At 49.0% G+C, this 22,331-nt stretch overlaps 1 protein-coding gene across 3 annotated transcripts in view; it reads right to left on the bottom strand.

The window, feature by feature from the left end:
• The window catches only part of moxd1l (monooxygenase, DBH-like 1, like), a 295,828-nt gene that overhangs the window by 25,504 nt on the left and 247,993 nt on the right, over positions 1 to 22,331 (bottom strand). For 2 of the 3 annotated variants that reach the window (XM_085976728.1, XM_085976730.1), the window contains exons 9-10: positions 16,104 to 16,200; positions 12,614 to 12,673 (exon numbers count right to left, since the gene is read on the bottom strand). In XM_085976728.1, coding sequence (XP_085832854.1) covers positions 12,614 to 12,673; positions 16,104 to 16,200 — 157 coding nt within the window. The remainder of the gene's footprint in view (positions 1 to 12,613; positions 12,674 to 16,103; positions 16,201 to 22,331) is intronic. The other variant, XM_085976729.1, reaches the window with a different exon arrangement.

Genomic DNA, 22,331 nt, shown 5'->3' with positions numbered 1-22,331 from the left:
AACCCTCACTGAAACACACTGATATACCCCACACTCCTCATTGTAGCACTCTGATATACTCCAGACCCTCACCGTAACACTTTGCTATACCCCACACCCCTCACTGTAGCACTCTGATATACTTCAGACCCCTCACTGTAACACTGATATACCCCACACCCCTCACTGTAACACTGATATACCCCACACTCCTCACTGTAAAACTGATATGCCCCACACCCCTCACTGTAACACTGATATACCCCACAGCCCTAACTGTAACACTCTGATATACCCCCACCCCTCAGTGTAACACTCTGATATACCCCAAAACCCTCAATGTAAAACTCTGATATACACCACACCCCTCACTGTAACCCTGATATACCCCACACCCCATACTGTAACACTGATATACCCCACACCCCTCACTGCAACACTTTGCTATACCCCACACCCCTCTCTGTAGCACTGATATACCTCACACCCCGCACTGTAATACTGATAAACCCCACACTCCTCACTGTAACACTGATATACCCCACACCCTCACTGTAAACACCCTGATATACCCCACAACACTCACAGTAACTCTCTGATATGCCCGACACCCCTCACTGTAACACTCTGATATACCCCACACCCCTCACTGCAGCACCCTGATATACCACACACCCCTCACTGTAACACTGACATACCCCACGCCCCTCAATATAACACTGATATACCCCACACCCCTCACTGTAACATTCTGATATATCCCACACCCCTCACTGTCACACTTTCATATACCCCACACCCCTCACTGAAACACACTGATATACCCCTCACTGTAACACTCTCCTGTACCCCACACCCCTCACTGCAGCACTCCGATATACCTCATACCCCACACGGTAACACTGATATACCCCACACCCCTCACTGCAAGACTCTGATATACACCACTCCCATTAGTGTAACTCTGATATACCACACACCCCTCACTGTAATACTCTGATATACCCCACACCCCTCACTGTGACACTGATATACCCCACACACCTCACTGTAACACTCTGATATACCCCACACCCTCACTGTAACACCCTGATATACCCCACAACATTCACAGTAGCACTGATATGCCCCACACCCCTCACTGTAACACCCCGATACACCCCTCACTGTAACACTCTGATATAGCCCACTCCCCTCAGTGTAGCACCCTGATATACCACACACCCCTCACTGTAACACTGATATAACCCACACCCCTCACTGTAACAGTCTGTTATACCCCACATGACTCACAGTAACATGCTGATATACCCCACAAACTTCACTGTAAAACTCTGAAATAGCCCACACCCCTCACTGTAACACACTGATATATCCCACACGCCTCATAGTAACACTCTGATATAACCTACAGCCTTTGCTGTAACACACTGATATACCCACTCGCCTCACTGTATCACAATGATATGCCCCACACCACTCACTGTAACACACTGATATATCCCATACCCCTCACTGTAGCACGCTGATATACCATACACCCCTCACTGTAACACTGATATACCCCACACCCCTCACTGTAACACCCTGATATACACCACAACCCTCAATGTAACACTCTGATGTACCCCAGACCCCTCACAATAACACTCTGATATAGCCCACACGCCTCACTGTAACTCAATGATATACCCAACACACCTCACTGTCACACTTTCATGTACCCCACACTCCTCACTGTAACACTCTGCTGTACCCCACACCCCTCACTGTAGCACTCTGATACACCCCACACCCTTCACTGTAGTACCCTGATATACCCCACACCCCTCACTGTAACACTGATATACCCCACACCCCTCACTGTAACACTGATATACCCCACACTCCTCACTATAATACTGATATACCCCACACCCCTCACTGTAACACTGATATACCCCACACCCCTCACTGTAACACTGATATACCCCACACCCCTCACTGTAACATTCTTATAGTGGCGCGCCGTACTTTTTAATATGCAGCCACTGAGCTTTGAGGCTTTTAGCAACGAGTAGACGCGTGTCAAAATAAAACGTTCCAAAACGTAACTTTGTCTTTTAACTATTTACTGTAATACATTTCAAACAGGATTTCAAAGTAAAACACGTTTAAATACACACACGGTCAAAAACTGTATTGCACCACAGCCCTCAAAGCTTCTACCTTTTCTAGCCTCGTGGAGCTTGAACTGTAAAATGGCTGGATATATCATGTGACAAGCTTAAGGACTACCATTGTAGCAAGAATAAAGGGGGTCTCTAAGACTATACTATTGGAACAAGAAAAGAGGGGGTTTCTCAATACAATAAGTCAGTCAGGTAAATTAACTGTATTATGCTAGAATATGCATCAATAATAAACAAATGTACATACATACTGTACCATAATATTTAACCAATATTTTAAAGTATTTTTTTTCTTCTTTACACTTTCTTAAACTTTCATGACTCTTGCATTCCGGCCCCTAATTGACTAGGCACATGAAGCACAGCAATTACTCAAACATTCTTAAGAGTCATAAACTAATGAGTTCAACATATTTACAATATAAATGTCCCCTTTTTTTTGTTCGGGAACCTTTCACGCTGCTTCTTGTAGCAGGCAGATCTTTGTGATCGGTCTTTCCAGGGTCGTGTAACCGTCTGCAGACAATGCATTCAGAGAGTATTTTTCTTATTATGGAATTAGCTCCTGGAATCCAGTATCTTTGTCTTAGCTTCGCAAGCACGTGGTTCCTCCCACTGTGTCCAATACTCTGGTGTATATGCTGAGGAATGAGAGTAGCAACCCGGAGGTCCTTAGAAAGGATAGCAGGATGCTTGGCCTCCTCTGGCATAACAGATTTGTTTAGTCGCCCTCCCACCCTCAGTACTCCATCTTGGAGTGTAGGGTCCAGCTTGTAGATATTACTACCTTTCTTGATTGGAGTATTTCGCTGTAAAGCTCCGATTTCTTCTGGATATCTTTGTCTTTGACTGAAGCAAACTATCTCCATCTCAGCCTTGGCCAAATCCTCCACGGTCAATGAATTCTTACCCAATGTGGTCTTGTGCTGGTGCATATACTGCCGTAGAAGCATTCTCTGCTTATCAGGGTTACTTTCAGACTGACTGATAGTGGCTCGATACCTTTTTCTCTTACCGCTCAGGTGTAGCAGCAACTCTTTCAGCCTTAGAAACCATGCAACTGCTTTCCTCAACTGGTGCCATCCTGAGAAATGGTTAACAAGATTGTTCACTGTGTCAAAGTTCTCTTTCATAGTTATGAGATTTGCTGTGACTGATCTCTTAACTTCGACGTCGTCTTCAGCAACCTGACTTGGCATATCTGGTCTTTCTGGCCATGATCTCTCTGTTTCCAGCAGATAACTTGGGCCTTGTATCCAAGTTTCGCTCCTCATGAAGTTTTCAGCCTTCAATCCCCGTGAGGCTTGATCTGCTGGGTTTAATGAGGTGTTTACATACCTCCACTGAGATGGTTGGGTAGCTTCTCTAATGGATGCGATTCTGTTTGCTATGATGGTGCCTTGCTTTTGCCATCTTCTGCAGTTTTTCTGAGAGCGTAGCTTGCACAGCTGGGAGATGATGTGGCTCCGAACAAGTGTACAGCCATTCTACATTCCACCATAGCTTGACTAACATCGCCATCTGGCCACCAAAGGAAACGCAGAAGATCAGCATCTTCATCAGGGACTCTGACTTGGTAGAACATTGATTCTATATCTGCCATCATGGCAACGAGCTCTTGTCTAAACCTAGTCAAGACGCCAATGAGGGTATTAGTAAGATCAGGACCTTGAAGCAGCTGGTCATTCAGTGAAGTTCCTCTGAATGAAGCGGTGCAGTCAAACACTACACGGATCTTTTTCTTCTTTGGGTGATACACACCGTGATGAGGAATGTACCAGACCCTTCCATCTTCTCTGTTCAACTGTTCCTCGGGCACTTTTACAGCATAGCCTTTCGCTATGATGTTTTTCATGAAGCCTTTGTAGTCTTCGTGAAAGTCGGGGTTCTTGTTCAGCTTTCCCTTTAGACTGATGGCACGCTGCTCTGCTATGCAGCAATTGTTCGGCATCTTCGCGGTCTGTCTTCTCAGTGGCAAACCAATGTGATAGTGGCCATCAATGAACTGTGTAGACCTTGTCATCAAATCCATGAACTGATGGTCTTCTTGTGACATCTCTGCCTTTTCCTCACAGTTGCGTTCTGAGAAGTCTGCGTTGAACTGCTGTATCAACAGCTCTTCAATGCTTGCGATAGAGATGCGATTAACTGTGACATTTTGTTGTTGCTCCTTATTCGACTTGTTGCCATCATCTCTCCTTACCGGTCCATTGACTACCCATCCAAGGGCTGTCCTGACAGCGTAGGGTCCGTCATCCTTGCTGTTAGAACGTAAGAACATAAGAAATAGGAGCAGGAGTAGGCCAATCGGCCCCTCGAGCCTGCTCCACCATTCAATAAGATCATGGCTGATCTGATCCTAACCTCAAATCTTCTCTCACTCTCCATCCACCCGAACCCATGTGATCTCCCGGGAGAGGCAAAAAACCAGATAAAGACCCAATGGCCAATTTGGGAGAAAAAAATCTGGGAAATTCCTCTCCGACCCATCTAGGCGATCGAAATTCTTCCAGGAGATCACTCTGTCCCTATATTTTCTACAGTACTTACCTTCTGTAAAGGCGATCTCCACCCCAGCCAGGAACAGGAATAAAACCATCTCCTGAAATCTAACACAGAATTAGAACACAGTAGGAGCAGAACCAGGCTACACGGCCCCTGGGCCCACTCCACTACCCACAGGGCCATGACCATTCCATACCTAGACTCATGTCCAATTTCCTGCCTGCTCCCCGTAACCCTTAATTCCCTTTACTTCTAGGAAACTATCTATTTCTGTTTTAAATTTATTTAATGATGTAGCTTCCACAGCCTTCTGGGGCAGCAAATTCCACAAACCTACCACCCTCTGAGTGAAGAAGTTTCTCCTCATCTCAGTTTTGAAAGAGCAGCCCCTTATTTTAAGATTATGCCCCCTAGTTCTAGTTTCACCCATCATTGGGAACATCCTCACCGCATCCACCCGATCAAGCCCCTTCACAATCTTATATGTTTCAATAAGATCGCCTCTCATTCTTCTGAACTCCAATGAGTAGAGTCCCAATCTACTCAACCTCTCCTCATATGACCACCCCCTCATCCCCGGGATTAACCGAGTGAACCTTCTTTGTACTGACTCGAGAGCAAGTATGTCTTTTCTTAAGTATGGACACCAAAACTGTATGCCATGCCATGGCTCCATAGTTTTGTAGGCATTGGTTCCAATTAATAGGCCAATTTCTGCTTCAGTGTATGGGAGACGCACCTTTCCCAGGTAAGGCCACCTCTCCACATCCTTCTGCAGGGCTAAGCTCCCTATTTTAACAGGAATCTCCCTCTGTGTGAAAACATTAGGCAGGTCTATGAAGTCCTTCTCTTCAAGTCCACACACTTCTAAGTCTGACAGGATATAACTTTGCATTGACTTCTCATGACCCATGGTGCGTCATAGGATTTCTGTTCTTCTGCCTCTAACGTTCAGCTGTCGCATGAGTGTTTCTGTGCAGAACGTTGCTGAACTACCTGGATCCATGAAGGCATAAGTCTCCACAAACTTCTCACTCCTCTTAGACTTGATCTTTACAGGTACGATGGCAAGAATATAATCACTGTCACCGGCCCCAGTGAATCCACAAGTCTCTGGTTCTAGCGACACCAGAGCACTTGGAACAACCTTCTCGTCGGTATTGTTTTCTTCACTCTTCTTAGAGACTTGTTCTTCTTTGTGGATATGCAGCAGACTGGGATGTTTCCGAGTGCACTCTCTGCATGTTGTTCTTTGCTTACAGTTTCTACTCAGGTGCCCCTGAGAGAGACATCCAAAACATAGGCCATTGTACTTCAGAAATTCAATTCTGTCTTTATGTGGCTGTGCTTTGATGTCACTGCAGAAATCCAATGTGTGATTCTTCTGGCAGAATAAACATGGCTTCTGAAAGGCATTAGCAGGCGTCACTGTGCTGCTCTTTTTGGGAGATTAGTTCTGAGACTTTTCTTCCCCAGCTTGAGTGACAATAGTTGCAAAGCTGCTTCCCTTGGAACCACCTTTCCTGAGAGTCTTTGATTCAGCAGGCTTGGCTTTCACTCTTCCATCAGTAGTTGGGCTGACATTCTTGATGTTTCCGAACAATGGGTCCATAGCAACTTTAGCCTATTTGTCTATGAAATTCACTAAGTCTACAAACCTGACTCTACCTTTCTGTCTCTCCATTATCTTAAAGGCTTTTCCTCTCCATTGTTCTCTCATCCTGTAAGGAAGCTTAGAGATGATGATTCTCATAGTCGTAGGATTGTCCATCTCTTCCATGAATTCAACATCCTCCATGGTGTTGCGACATCCTATGAGAAAAAGAACATATGTGTTCAATGCCTCCCCGTCCTCCGATCTGATCTGTGGCCACTTGATAGCCTTTTCAATATATGCAGTGGCTATCTTCAGCTCGTTACTATAGTGCTCCTGAAGCAACTTCTTGGCTTCTATGTATCCCCGGTCCGGTCTCATGTGTTCACAGCTTCTGACCAGGTCTTGTGGTTTACCACTGGTGTACTGTCCCAGGTAGTACAACTTATCACTGCTGCTCTCTGTTTTGGAGTCAATGGCTTGTTCGAAGGATCTGATGAAGGGCTTATACTTGAGTGGGTCGCCTTGGAACACTGGTATGTCTCTTTGAGGGAGTCGAAACAGATTCTGTTGTTTTACAAGCATCTCTGTAATTTCGTTCTGACGTTGCATCACTCGGTATAGGCTTCCCTCTGTGTCTTCAGGCCTCTGGTGGTCATCAGCAGGGTCTAGTCTAGACCGTCTGATGTCTGGGGTAGCATCACGTGCTTCTGTTAGTGGAAAGGCCTCTCTTCCACGCTGTAATGCCAGGAGATGTTCTTCAGACTCTCTTTTAACACTTGAAGGTGCCCTGGATCCAACTCTGTGTGAAAACATTGAATGGCAGTATTCGTTCATGCCATCCTGTGAGCCTTCATAATCTTCAAATACACTCAACTTGGCATTTGAGACCGCAATAGCTGTTTTTAGCTCCAGCTGTTCTTTCTTTGCCTTCAGTTGGGCTTGCAGTTGGGCCTGTTGGGCCTGCAGTTGGGCCTGCAGTTGGGCCTCTTCCCGTTCAAGAGCTCGCTTCTCCAATAAAGATGCTGCGCGCTGATGTGCCTCAATAAATCCGAGACTCAATGTTAGCGGAACAAAACAAGGCTTTTATTAACTTAGAAAGTAACACACAGTGGAGAGGTGTCTCCCATCCAGAGGTCTGCTGTACTGGATGCGAGACACGCTGGGCCTGCTTACATAGGGGCCAGGTATGGGCGGAGCCCCACACACAATACAATACCGGTGAGGAAACGGAACTGAGGTAAGGGAAATGAAACTGAAACTAAACCACAGTCACAGGCACAATCACACACAGAGAATACAGATGAGTGATGAATGGCATATTTCATCACACGCGCGCCATCAATGCTGCCCGTTCAACCTCTTCTCTCATGCGCTACGGCGAGCGTGTGGTCGAAGCGACTGACCTATGTCCAGAAACAGAGCTACCTTCTTTTCACTTTTTGCTCAGTCTGGCTGAAGTCTCTGAAATGCTATCATCTGGTCCGACTTCATCGTCATCTTTATCTTTCTCTGCTGTATCAGCATCTTGACGAATCTTTAACATCCACTGTTCTGTGGCCTTGACATAGTCCTTAATGTTAGATGATTTAAGATCAAACCAGTTGTGCTGATCAGCGTTTCCCTCTTCTTCAGACAGAAGTGCTAATACATCTTCACTGAGTACAGTAAATTCTTCATACAACTTGAAGAAATCATAATGCATTATGTCTTCAATTTTCTCAATATTAGCATTATCTTCCATGAGACAATCAATTATCTTCATTTTTCCAGTTATCTGAGCTAATTTAACCCTCCTTGCACTTATGCTTCGATGTAACTTCTCTTCCATTGCCTTTGGGGTGAGCTTTACTTCCCTCTTTTGGCCAACAATCCTTCGTACAGCCGGGGGAAGCTCCTCACGGCTCCATAAGACCTCGGCCATTTTACCCGCAGCTCTTAGGCTTCTCAATAGAATGAACAAGGCGAGTAACAGTCACTGTACCTTTGCTTTCTTACATTGCCGTCTGGCTCCGTGACCATTCCTGTATATACGTTCGCCGACAATTCCGTCCTTTCCTTCTTAGGGAGCGAGTTTTTGACTAATATAGTGGCACTCCGTACTTTTTAATATGCAGCCACTGAGCTTTGAGGCTTTTAGCAACGAGTAGACGCGTGTCGAAATAAAACGCTCCAAAACGTAACTTTGTCTTTTAACTGTTTACTATAATACATTTCAAACAGGATTTCAAAGTAAAACACGTTTAAATACACACACGGTTAAAAACTGTATTGCACCACAGCCCTCAAATCTTCTGCCTTTTCTAGCCTCGTGGAGCTTGAACTGTAAAATGGCTGGATATATCATGTGACAAGCTTAAGGATAAAGGGGGTCTCTCAGACTATACTATTGGAACAAGAAAAGAGGGGGTTTCTCAATACAATAAGTCAGTCAGGTAAATTAACTATATTATACTAGAATATGCATCAATAATAAACAAATGTACATACATACTGTACCATAATATTTAACCAATATTTTAAAGTATTTTCTTTCTTCTTTACACTTTCTTAAACTTTCATGACTCTTACAATTCTGATATACACCACACACCTCACTGCAACACTCTGATATACCCCACACCCCTCACTGCAACACTCTGATATACCCCACACTCCTCACTGTAACACTCTGATATACCCAACACTCCTCACTGTAACACTCGGATATACCCCACACCCCTCACTGTAACACTCTGATATATCCCACACCCCTAACTGTAACACTCTGATATATCCGACACCCCTCACTGTAACACTCTGATATAGCCCACACCCCTCACTGTAACACACTGATATACCACACACCCCTCACTGTAACACTGATATACCCCACACCCCTCACTGTAACACTCTGATATACCCCACAGCCCTCACTGTAACACTCTGATATACCCCACACCCCTCACTGTAACACTCTGATATACCCCACAACCCTCACTGTAACACTCTGATATACCCCAAAACCCTCAATGTAAAACTCTGATATAACCCACACGCCTCACTGTAACACTCTGTTATACCCCACACCACTCACAGTAACATGCTGATATACCCCACAAACCTCACTGTAAAACTCTGATATGGCCCACACCCCTCACTGTAACACACTGATATATCCCACACCCCTCACTGTAACACTCTGATATACCCCAAAACCCTCAATGTAAAACTCTGATTTAACCCACACGCCTCACTGTAACAGTCTGTTATACCCCACACCACTCACAGTAACATGCTGATATACCCCACAAACCCCACTGTAAAACTCTGATATGGCCCACACCCCTCACTGTAACACACTGATATATCCCACACGCCTCATAGTAACACTCTGTTATATCCTGCAGCCTTTGCTGTAACACTCTGATATACCCCACTCGCCTCACTGTATCACAATGATATGCCCCACACCACTCACTGTAACACTCTGATATCCCCCACATCCCTCATTGTAACACACTGATATATCTCATACCCCTCACTGTAGCACGCTGATATACCATACACCCCTCATTGTAACACTCTGATATATCCCACACCCCTCACTGTAACACTCTGATATATCCCACACCCCTCACTGTAACACTCTGATATATCCCACACCCCTCAGTGTAACACTCTGATATATCCCACACCCCTCACTGTAACACTCTGATATATCCCACACCCCTCACTGTAACACTCTGATATATCCCACACCCCTCACTGTAACACTCTGATATAACCCACACCCCTCAGTGTAACACTCCGATATACCCCACACCCCTCACTGTAACACTCTGATATACCCCACACCCCTCACTGTAACACTCTGATATATCCCACACCCCTCACTGTAACACTCTGATATACCCCACACCCCCTCACTGTAACACTCTGATATACCCCACACCCCTCACTGTAACACTCTGATATACCCCACACCCCTCACTGTAACACTCTGATATACCCCACTCCCCTCACCGTAACACACTGATATACCCCACACCCCTCACTGTAACACTCTGATATACCCCACACCCCTCACTGTAACACTCTGATATACCCCACACCCCTCACTGTAACACTCTGATATACCTCACACCCCTCACTGTAACACTCTGATATACCCCACACCCCTCACTGTAACACTCTGATATACCCCACACCCCTCACTGTAACACTCTGATATATCCCACACCCCTCACTGTAACACTCTGATATACCCCACACCCCCTCACTGTAACACTCTGATATACCCCACACCCCTCACTGTAACACTCTGATATACCCCACACCCCTCACTGTAACACTCTGATATACCCCACACCCCTCACTGTAACACTCTGATATACCCCACACCCCTCAGTGTAACACTCTGATATATCCCACACCCCTCACTGTAACACTCTGATATACCCCACACCCCTCACTGTAACACTCTGATATATCCCACACCCCTCACTGTAACACTCTGATATATCCCACACCCCTCACTGTAACACTCTGATATATCCCACACCCCTCAGTGTAACACTCTGATATACCCCACACCCCTCACTGTAACACTCTGATATATCCCACACCCCTCAGTGTAACACTCTGATATATCCCACACCCCTCACTGTAACACTCTGATATATCCCACACCCCTCACTGTAACACTCTGATATATCCCACACCCCTCACTGTAACACTCTGATATACCCCACACCCCTCACTGTAACACTCTGATATATCCCACACCCCTCACTGTAACACTCTGATATACCCCACACCCCTCACTGTAACACTGATATACCCCACACCCCTCACTGTAACACTCTGATATATCCCACACCCCTCACTGTAACACTCTGATATACCCCACACCCCTCACTGTAACACTCTGATATACACCACACCCCTCACTGTAACACTGAGATACCCCACACCCCTCACTGTAACACTCTGATATACCCCACACCCCTCACTGTAACACTCTGATATATCCCACACCCCTCACTGTAACACTCTGATATACCCCACACCCCTCACTGTAACACTCTGATATACCCCACACCCCTCACTGTAACACCCTGATATACCCCACACCCCTCACTGTAACACTCTGATATACCCCACACCCCTCACTGTAACACTCTGATATATCCCACACCCCTCACTGTAACACTCTGATATAAACCGCATGCCTCATTGTAACAGTTTGATATATCTTACACATCACAGTAACACTCAAATATACCCCACACCCTCACTGTAACACGCTGATATACCCCACACCCCTCACTGTAACACTCTAATATACCCCACACCCTCACTGTAACACGCTGATATACCCCACAAACCCCAGTGTAAAACTCTGATATACCCCACACCTCTCACTGTAACTCAATGATATACCCAACACACCTCACTGTCACACTTTAATATACCCCACACCCCTCACTGAAACACACTGATATACCCCACACCTCTCACTGTAACAATCTGATATACCCCACTCCCGTCAGTATAACACTCTGATATACCCCACACCCCTCACTGCAACACTCTGATATACCCCACTCCCATCAGTGTAACGCTCTGATATACGCCACACCCCTCACTGTAACACTCTGATATACCCCACACCCCTCACTGTAACACTCTGATATATCCCACACCCCTAACTGTAACACTCCGATATACCCCAAAACCCTCAATGTCACACTCTGATATACCCCACACTCCTGACTGTAACACTCTGATATACCCCACACCACTCACTGCTACATTCTGATATACTCCACACACCTCTCTGTAACAGTCAGATATACCCCACACCCCTCACTGTACACTGATATACCCCACACCCCACACTGTACGCTCTGATATGCCCCACACCCCTCACTGTAACACTCTGATATACCCCACACCCCTCACCATAACACTCTGATATACCCCACACCCCACACTGCAACACTCTGATATACCCCACACCCCTCACTGTAACGCTCTGATACACCCCACACCCCTCACTGTAACGCTCTGATATACCCCACACCCCTCACCATAACACTCTGATATACCCCACACCCCTCACTGTAACACTCTGATATACCCCACACCCCTCACTGTAACACACTGATATACCCCACACCCCTCACTGTAACACTCTGATATACACCACACACCTTACTGTAACACTCTGATATACCCCACACCCCTCACTATAACACTCTGATATACCCCACACCCCTCACTGTAACACTCTGATATACCCCACACCCCTCACTATAACACTCTGATATACCCCACACCCCTCACTATAACACTCTGATATATCTCTTTTAATACTTACTACTGTCACTTTTGACCGACCCCTTGTGTCATACGTGCACTCTACGATGATCACATCTGTCTGGAGGCAAAGGAGAATACAACCCCGTTTGAGTAGATAATTTTATAAAAGCAGAAAATGCTGGAAATACTCAGCAGGTGAATTCCAGAGCTCAGGGCGTTGGGCTGGCCTCCAATGGTGGAGCAATAAAATCAGGGATGCGCAAGAGTCCAAATTTGGAGGAGTGCTGAGATCTCGGTGGGTTGTAGGGCTGGAGGAGTTTCGAGAGAACTGGAGGAGCGAGGCCGTGGAGGGAATTGAACACAAGGATCGAGAATTTTAAAACTGCGGCGTTGCCGAACCGGGAGCCAATGCAGGTCAGCGAGCACAGGGGTTGATGGGTGAATGGGACTTGGTGTGAGTTAAGACACGGGGGGGGCAGCAGAGTTTTGGATGAGCTGAAGTTAATGGAGGGTGGATGATGGGAGGCCGGCCAGGAGTGCGTTGGAACAGTCAGGTCCAGAGGTGACAAAGGCGTGGACGAGGGCTTCAGCAGCAGTTCAGTTAGGTTGGAGAGGAGCAGAAGTCACGCTGGCCCAGAAATTCCGTTTCCCTACGGGTGTGTACGCGCTGTGTACTCACCCGTAGGGCCAACGGAAGTGCCGGTCTTAGGCATGCACTGCGCATGCGCTGGAAACCGGAACATCTATTCTGTGTAGAAAGGGCTTGACAGGTCAAACGCCTGCGCCTGAGAGGCAGCGCGCACAGCTGAAACTTCTGTTTTTTTCACAGTTACTTAACAACTAGAGATCAGGCCATCTTAGACTGGGTATTATTTAATGAGAAAGGATTAATTAGCAATCTTGTTGTGCGAGGCCCCTTGGGTCGGAGCGATCATAATATGATAGAATTCGTCATTAAGATGGAGAGTGAAGTAGTTGACTCAGAGACTAGGGTCCTGAATTTAAATAAAGGAAACTACGATGGTCTGAGGCGCGAGTTGGGTAGGATTGATTGGGGAATGTCACTCAAAGGGTTGACGGTGGATAGGCAATGGCAAATGTTCAAAGATCGCATGGTTGAACTACAGAATTTGTTCATCCCAGTTTGACATACAAATAAAACAAAAAAGGTGACTCAACCGTGGCTAACAAGGGAAATTAGAGATAGCATAAGATCCAAGGAGAGGCCATATAAATTGGCCAGAAAAAGCAGTAAACCTGAGGATTGGGAACAGTTTAGGATTCAACAAAGGAGGACAAAGGGATTAATTAAGAGGGGGGAAAATAGAGTATGAGAGTAAGCTTGCAGGCAACATAAAAACTGACTGTAAAAGCTTTTATAGATATGTGAAGAGAAAAAGATTGGTGAAGTCAAGCGTAGGTCCCCTGCAGTCAGAATCAGGGGAATTTATAATGGGGAGCAAAGAAATGGCCAACCAATTAAATACATACTTTGGTTCTGTCTTCACAAAGGAGGACACAAATAACCTCCCAGAGATGTTGGGGAACATAGGGTCTGATGAAAGGGAGGAATTGATAGAAATCAGTATTTGAAGGGAAATGGTGTTAGATAAATTGACAGGATTGAAGGCCGATAAATCCCCAGGGCCTGATAATCTACATCCTAGGGTACTTAAGGAAGTGGCCCTAGAAATAGTGGATGCATTGCTGGTCATCTTCCAAAATTCGATAGACTCTGGAACAGTACCCATGGATTGGCGGGTAGCTAATATTACCCCACTGTTCAAAAAAGGTGGTAGAGAGAAAACGGGGAATTACAGACCGGTAAGCCTGACATCGGTAGTGGGGAAAATGCTAGAATCCATTATAAAAGATGTACTAGCAGAGCACTTGGAAAACAGTGAATGGATCGGACAAAGTCAACATGGATATACAAAAGGTAAATCATGCTTGACTAATCTACTGGAATTTTTTGAGGATGTAACTGGTAAAATAGATAAGGGAGAACCAGTGGATGTGGTGTATTTGGACTTTCAGAAGGCTTTCGATAAGGTCCCGCATAAGAGATTAGCGTGTAAAGTTAAGGCACATGGGATTGGGGGCAAGGTATTGACTTGGATAGAGAACTGGTTGGCAGACAGAAAGCAAAGAGTTGGAATAAACGGGTCTTTTTCCGAGTGGCAGGCAGTGACTAGTGGGGTACCGCAGGGATCAGTCCTTGGACCCCAGCTATTCACAATATATATTAATGATCTGGACGAGGGAACTAGATGTAATATCTCCAAGTTTTCAGATGACACAAAGCTGGGTGGGCGTGTGTGCTGTGAGGAGGATGCCAAGAAACTCCAGGATGATTTGGATAGGTTGGGTGATTGGGCAGAAGCATGGCAGATGCAATATAATGTGGATAAATGTGAGGTTATCCACTTTGGTGGCAAAAACAGGAAGGCAGATTATTATCTGAACGGCAATAGATTGGGAGAAGGGGAAGTGCAACGAGACCTGGGTGTCCTTGTGCACCAGTCGCTGAAGGTAAGCATGCAGGGGCAGCAGGCAGTTAAGAAGGCAAATGGTATGTTGGCCTTCATAGCGAGAGGGTTTGAGTACAGGAACAAGGATGTCTTGCTGCAGTTGTACAGCGCCTTGGTGAGACCACACCTTGAGTATTGTGTGCAGTTTTGGTCGCCTTATCTGAGGAAGAATGATCTTGCCATGGAAGGAGTGCAGCGAAGATTCACCAGGCTGATACCTGAGATGGCAGGAATGACGTACGAGGAGAGATTGGGTCGATTGGTCTTATAGTCACTGGAGTTTAGAAGAATGAGAGGGGATCTCATTGAAACATATAAAATTCTGACAGGACTGGACAGACTAGATGTTGGAAGGATGTTCCCGATGGTCGGGGAGTCCAGAACCAGGGGTCACAGTCTAAGGATAAGGGGTAAGCCATTTAGGACAGAGATGAGGAGGAATTTCTTCACCCAGAGAGTGGTGAGCCTGTGGAATTCTCTACCACAGAAGGCAGTGGAGGCCAATTCATTAAATATATTCAAGAAGGAGGTAGATATATTTCTTAAGGCTAAAGGGATCAAGGGATATGGGGAGAAGGCAGGGGCAGGGTACTGAATTTGGATGATCAGCCATGATCTCATTGAATGGCGGAGCAGGCTCGAGGGGCCGAACGGCCTGCTCCTGCTCCTATCTTCTATGTTTCTATGTTGAGAAGGTGGTGGTGAGCCGCCTTCTTGAACCGCTGCAGTCCGTGTGGTGAAGGTGCTCCCACAGTGCTGTCAGGGAGGGAGTTCCAGCATTTTGACCCAGCGACGATGAAGGATCAGCGATATACATCCAAGTCAGGATGGTGTGTGACTTGGAGAGGAACTTGGAGGTGTTTCCGTGCGCCTGCTGCCCTTGTCCTTCTAGGCGGGTTTGGGAGGTGCTGTAGTGCATCTTGTAGATGGTGCACACTGCAGGGTAGTGAGTTAGATGTTTAGTTGGTAAGTTTACTGAGTAGTTAGTTGGCTAGTTAGGACCCAGGAAGCACTTACCCGCCGGACCCGCAGTGGCTTCTTCAGTAACCGCATCTCCTGGAGGTTGAAATCATAGTGCTTGTCCTCTGCGATGATTCCTACCTGCTTTCCGTCTCTGAAAGCAACCGAGAAACTTCCATTAGATTAAAGCCTCTCACCCGCCTCCTCCCAGTTACAGACACCGGGCAGACTGCCCTATCGGAGAGGATTAACCCTCTCACCCACCTCCTCCCAGTTACAGACACCAGACAGACTGTCCCTATCGGAGAGGATTAACCCTCTCACCCACCTCCTCCCAGTTACAGACACCGGACAGACTGTCCCTATCGGAGAGGATTAACCCTCTCACCCACCTCCTCCCAGTTACAGGCACCGGACAGTCTGTCCCTATCGGAGGGGATAAACCTTCTCACCCACCTCCTCCATGTTACAGACACCGGGCAGCCTGATCCCTATCGGAGGGGATTAACCCTCTCACTCACCTCGCCCCAGTTACAGACACTGGACAGCTTGTCCCGATCAGAGAGGATTAACCCTCTCACTCACCTCGCCCCAGTTACAGACAGTGGGCAGGCTGTACCTATCGGAGGACATTAATCCTCTCACCCACCGCCTCCCAGTTACAGACACTGGGCAGTCTGTCCCTATTGGAGGGGATTAACCCCCTCACCCACCTCCTCCCAGTTACAGACACCGGTCAGCCTGTCTCTATCGGAGGGGATTAACCCTCTCACACACCTCCTCCCAGTTACAGACACCGGGCAGACTGTTCCTATCGGAGGGGATTAACCCTCTCACCCACCTCCTCCCAGTTACAGACACTGGGCAGACTGTCCGTATCAGAGGGGATTAACCCATCTCACCCACCACCTCCCAGTAACAGACACCGGGAAGCCTGTTCCTATCAGAGGGGATTAACCCTCTCACCCACCTCCCAGTTACAGACACTGGGCAGACTGTCCGTATCACAGGGGATTAACCCTCTCACCCACCTCCTCCCAGTTACAGACACCGGGATGCCTGTTCCTATCAGAGGGGATTAACCCTCTCACCCAGCTCCTCCCAGTTACAGACACCAGGCAGCCTGCTCCTATCGGAAGGGATTAACCCTCTCACCCACCTCCTCCCAGTTACAGACACCGGGCAGACTGTCCCTTATCGGAGGGGTTTAACCCTCTCACCCAGCTCCTCCCAGTTACAGACACTAGGCAGCCTGTCCCTATCAGAGAGGATTAACCCTCTCACCCACCTCCTCCCAGTTACAGACACGGGGCAGGCTGTCCCTATCTGAGGGAATTAACCCTCTCATCGACCTCCTCCCTGTTACAGACACCGGGCAGGTTGTCCCCTATCGGAGGAGATTAACCCTCTCAACCACCTATGTAGTGTATGTACCTTTAAGAGCCGCTGTGTACTGTAATACCGGTAGTGACCACTCGGGTATATAAGCCTGTATAGCATCTTGTATCTTTTAGTTCACCTCCAGACTTTGTTCAGTAAACACCTGTTAAACCAACTCCTGCGTTCCGTGTCTCCATTAACACACGGATACAACAACCTACTCCCAGTTACAGACACCGGGCAGCCTGTCCCTGTTGGAGGGGATTAACCCTCTCACCCACCTCCTCCCAGTTACAGACACTGGGCAGACTGTCCCTGTCGGAGGGGATTAACCCTCTCACCCACCTCCTCCCAGTTACAGACACTGGGCAGACTGTCCGTATCAGAGGATATTAACCCTCTCACTCACCAGCTCCCAGTTACAGACACCGGGCAGCCTGTTCCTATCGGAGGGGATTAACCCTCTCACTCACCTCCTCCCAGTTACAGACACTGGGCAGACTGTCCCTGTCGGAGGGGCTTAACCCTCTCACCCACCTCCTCCCAATTACAGACACCGGGCAGCCTGTTCCTATCGGAGGGGATTAACCCTCTCACCCACCTCCTCCCAGTTACAGACACCAGGCAGTCTGTCCCTATCGGAGGGGATTAACCCTTTCACCAACCGCCTCCCAGTTACAGACACCGGGCAGAATGTCCCTATCGGAGGGGATTAATCCTCTCACCCACCTCCTCCCAGTTACAGACATCGGGCAGCCTGTTCCTATCGGAGGGGATTAACCCTCTCACCCACCTCCTCCCAGTTACAGACACCAGGCAGTCTGTCCCTATCGGAGGGGATTAACCCTTTCACCAACCGCCTCCCAGTTACAGACACCGGGCAGAATGTCCCTATCGGAGGGGATTAACCCTCTCACCCACCTCCTCCCAGTTAAAGACACCGGGCAGACTGTCCCTATCTGAGGGGATTAACCCACTCACCCACCTCCTCCCAGTTACAGACACTGGGCAGACTGTCCCTATCGGAGGGGATTAACCCACTCACCCACCTCCTCCCAGTTACAGACACTGGGCAGACTGTCCACTATCGGAGGGGATTAACCCTCTCACCCACCTCCTCTCAGGTACAGACACCAGGCAGCCTGTCCCTATCGGAGGGGATTAACCCTCTCACCCACCTCCTCCCAGTTACAGACACCGGGCAGCATGTCCCTATCGGAGGGGAATAACCCTCTCACCCCCCTCCTCCCAGTTACAGACACCGGGCAGCCTGTCCCTATCGGAGGGGATTAACCCTCTCACCCACCTCCTCCCAGTTACAGACACCGGGCAGCCTGTCCACTATCGGAGGGAATTAACCCTCTCACCCACCTCCTCCCAGTTACAGACACTGGACAGACTGTCCCCTATCGGAGAGGATTAAACCTCTTACCCACCTCCTCCCAGGTACAGACACCGGGCAGCCTTTTCCTATCGGAGGGGATTAACCCTCTCATCCACCTTCTCCCAGTTACAGACACCGGGCAGCCTGTCCCTATCGGAGGGGATTAACCCTCTCACCCACCTCCTCCCAGGTACAGACACCTGGCAGCCTGTCCCTATCGGAGGGGATTAACCCTCTCACCCACCTCCTCCCAGTTACAGACACCGGGCAGTCTGTCCCTATCGGAGGGGATTAACCCTCTCACCCACCTCCTCCCAGTTACAGACACTGGGCAGACTGTCCCTATCGGAGGGGGTTAACATTCTCAAACACCTCCTCCCAGTTACAGACACCGGACACACTGTCCCTATCGGAGGGGATTAACCCTCTCACCCACCTCTCCCAGTTACAGACACCGGGCAGACTGTCCGTATCGGAGGGGATTAACCCTCTCACCCACCTCCTCCCAGTTACAGACACCGGGCAGACTGTCCCTATCGGAGGGGATTAACCCTCTCACCCACCTCCTCCCAATTACAGACACCGGGCAGACTGTTCCTATCGGAGCGGATTAACCCTCTCACCCACCTCCTCCCAGTTACAGACACCGGGAAGCCTGTTCCTATCAGAGGGGATTAACCCTCTCATTCACCACCACCCAGTTACAGACACCGGGCAGGCTGTCCCTATCGGAGGGGATTAACCCTCTCACCCACCTCCTCCCAGTTAAAGACACCGGGCAGACTGTCCCTATCGGAGGGGATTAAACCTCTCACCCACCTCCTCCCAGTTACAGACACTGGGCAGCCGATCCCTATCGGAGGGGATTAACCCTCTCACCCACCTCCTCCCAGTTACAGACACCGGGCAGACTGTCCCTATCGGAGGGGATTAACCCTCTCACCCACCTCCTCCCAGTTACAGACACCAGGCAGACTGTCCCTATCGGAAGGGATTAACCCACTCACCCACCTCCTCTCAGTTACAGACACCGGGCAGACTGTCCCTATCGGAGGGGATTAACCCTCTCACCCACCTCCTCCCAGTTACAGACACCGGGCAGCCTGTCCCTATCGGAGGGGATTAACCCTCTCACCCACCTCCTCTCAGTTACAGACACCGGGAAGACTGTCCCAATCGGAGGGGATTAACCCTCTCACCCACCTCCTCTCAGTTACAGACACTGGGCAGCCTGTCCCTATCGGAGGGGATTAAACCTCTCACCCAGCTCCTCCCAGTTACAGACACCAGGCAGCCTGTTCCTATCGGAGGGGATTCACCCTCTCATGCACCTCCTCCCAATTACAGACACCGGGCAGACTGTCCCTATCGGAGGGGATTAACCCTCTCACCCACCTCCTCTCAGGTACAGACACTGGGCAGCCTGTCCCCTATCGGAGGGGATTAACCCTCTCAATCACCTCCTCCCCATTACAGACACCGGGCAGACTGTCCCTATCTGAGGGGATTAACCCTCTCACCCACCTCCGCCCAGTTAAAGACACCGGGCAGACTGTCCCTATCTGAGGGGATTAACCCTCTCACCCACCTCCTCCCAGTTACAGACACCGGGCAGACTGTCCCTATCGGAGGGGATTAACCCTCTCTTCCACCTTCTCCCAGTTACAGACACCGGACAGACTGTCCACTATCGGAGGGGATTAACCCTCTCACCCAACTCCTCTCAGGTACAGACACCGGGCAGCCTGTCCCTATCGGAGGGGATGAACCCTCTCACCCACCTCCTCCCAGTTACAGTGACCGGGCAGCCTGTCCCTATCGGAGGGGATTAACCCTCTCACCCACCTCCTCCCAGTTACAGACATCGGGCAGACTGTTCCCTATCGGAGGGGATTAACCATCTCACCCACCTCCTCCCAGTTACAGACACTGGACACACTGTCCCTATTGGAGGGGATTAACCCTCTCACCCACCTCCTCCCAGTTACAGACACTGGACACACTGTCCCTATCGGAGGGGATTAACCCTCTCACCCACCTCCTCCCAATTACAGACACCGGGCAGACTGTCCCTATCGGAGGGGATTAACCCTCTCACCCACCTCCTCCCAGTTACAGACACCGGGCAGACTGTTACAATCGGAGTGGATTAACCCTCTCACTCACCTCCTCCCAGTTACAGACACTGGGCAGCCAGTTCCTATCAGAGGGGATTAAACCTCTCACTCACCAGCTCCCAGTTACAGACACCGGGCAGCCTGTCCCTATCGGAGGGGATTAACCCTCTCACCCACCTCCTCCCAGTTACAGACATTGGGCTGACTGACCCTATCGGAGGGGATTAACCCTCTCACCCTCCTCCTCCCAGTTACAAACACCGGGCAGCCTGTCCCTATCGGAGGGGATTAACCCTCTCACCCACCTCCTCACAGTTACAGACAGCGGGCAGCCTGTTCCTATCAGAGGGGATTAACCCTTTCACCCACCTCCCCCAGTTATAGACACTGGGCAGCCTGTTCCTATCAGAGGGGATTAACCCTCTCACCCACCTCCCCCAGTTACAGACACTGGACAGACTGTCCCTGTCGGAGGGGATTAACCCTCTCACCCACCTCCTCCCAGTTACAGACACCGGGCAGACTGTCCACTATCGGAGGGGATTAACCCTCTCTCCCACCTCCTCCCAGTTACAGACACTGGGCAGCCTGTCCCTATCGGAGGGGGTTAACCCTCTCACCCACCTCCTCCCAGTTACAGACACTGGGCAGACTGTCCCTATCGGAGGGGATTCACCCTCTCACCCACCTCCTCCCAGTTACAGACACTGGGCAGACTGTCCCTATTGGATGGGATTAACCCTCTCGCCCACCTCTTCTCAGCTACAGACACTGGGCAGCCTATCCCTATCGGAGGGGATTAACCTTCTCACCCACCTCCTCCCAGTTACACACACTGGACACACTGTCCCTATCGGAGGGGATTAACCCTCTCACCCACCTCCTCCCAGTTACAGACACCGGGCAGGCTGTCCCTATCGGAGGGGATTAACCCTCTCACCCACCTCCTCCCAGTTACAGACACCGGGCAGCCTGTCCCTATCGGAGGGGATTAATCCTCTCACCCACCTCCTCCCAGTTACAGACACCGGGCAGCCTATCCCTATCGGAGGGGATTAACCCTCTCACCCACCTCCTCCCAATTACAGACACCGGGCAGACTGTCCCTATCGGAGGGGATTAAACCTCTCACCCACCTCCTCCCAGTTACAGACACTGGGCAGACTGTCCCTTTCGAAGGGGATTAACTCTCTCACCCACCTCCTCCCAGTTACAGACACCGGGCAGACTGTCCCTATCTGAGGGGATTAACCCTCTCAACCACCTCCTCCCAGTTACAAACACCGGGCATACTGTCCCTATCAGAGGGGATTAACCCTCCCATCCACCTTCTCCCAGTAACAGATACCGGACAGACTGTCCACAATCGGAGGGGATTAACCCTCTCACCCACCTCCTCTCAGG

The sequence above is a fragment of the Somniosus microcephalus genome, unplaced genomic scaffold, assembly GCF_052327205.1.
Source record: "Somniosus microcephalus isolate GS21.2 unplaced genomic scaffold, FLI_Smic_1.0 unresolved_chr3, whole genome shotgun sequence".
In the NCBI taxonomy this organism is placed as follows: domain Eukaryota; kingdom Metazoa; phylum Chordata; class Chondrichthyes; order Squaliformes; family Somniosidae; genus Somniosus; species Somniosus microcephalus.
This window is presented reverse-complemented; position numbering and strand designations above follow the sequence as displayed.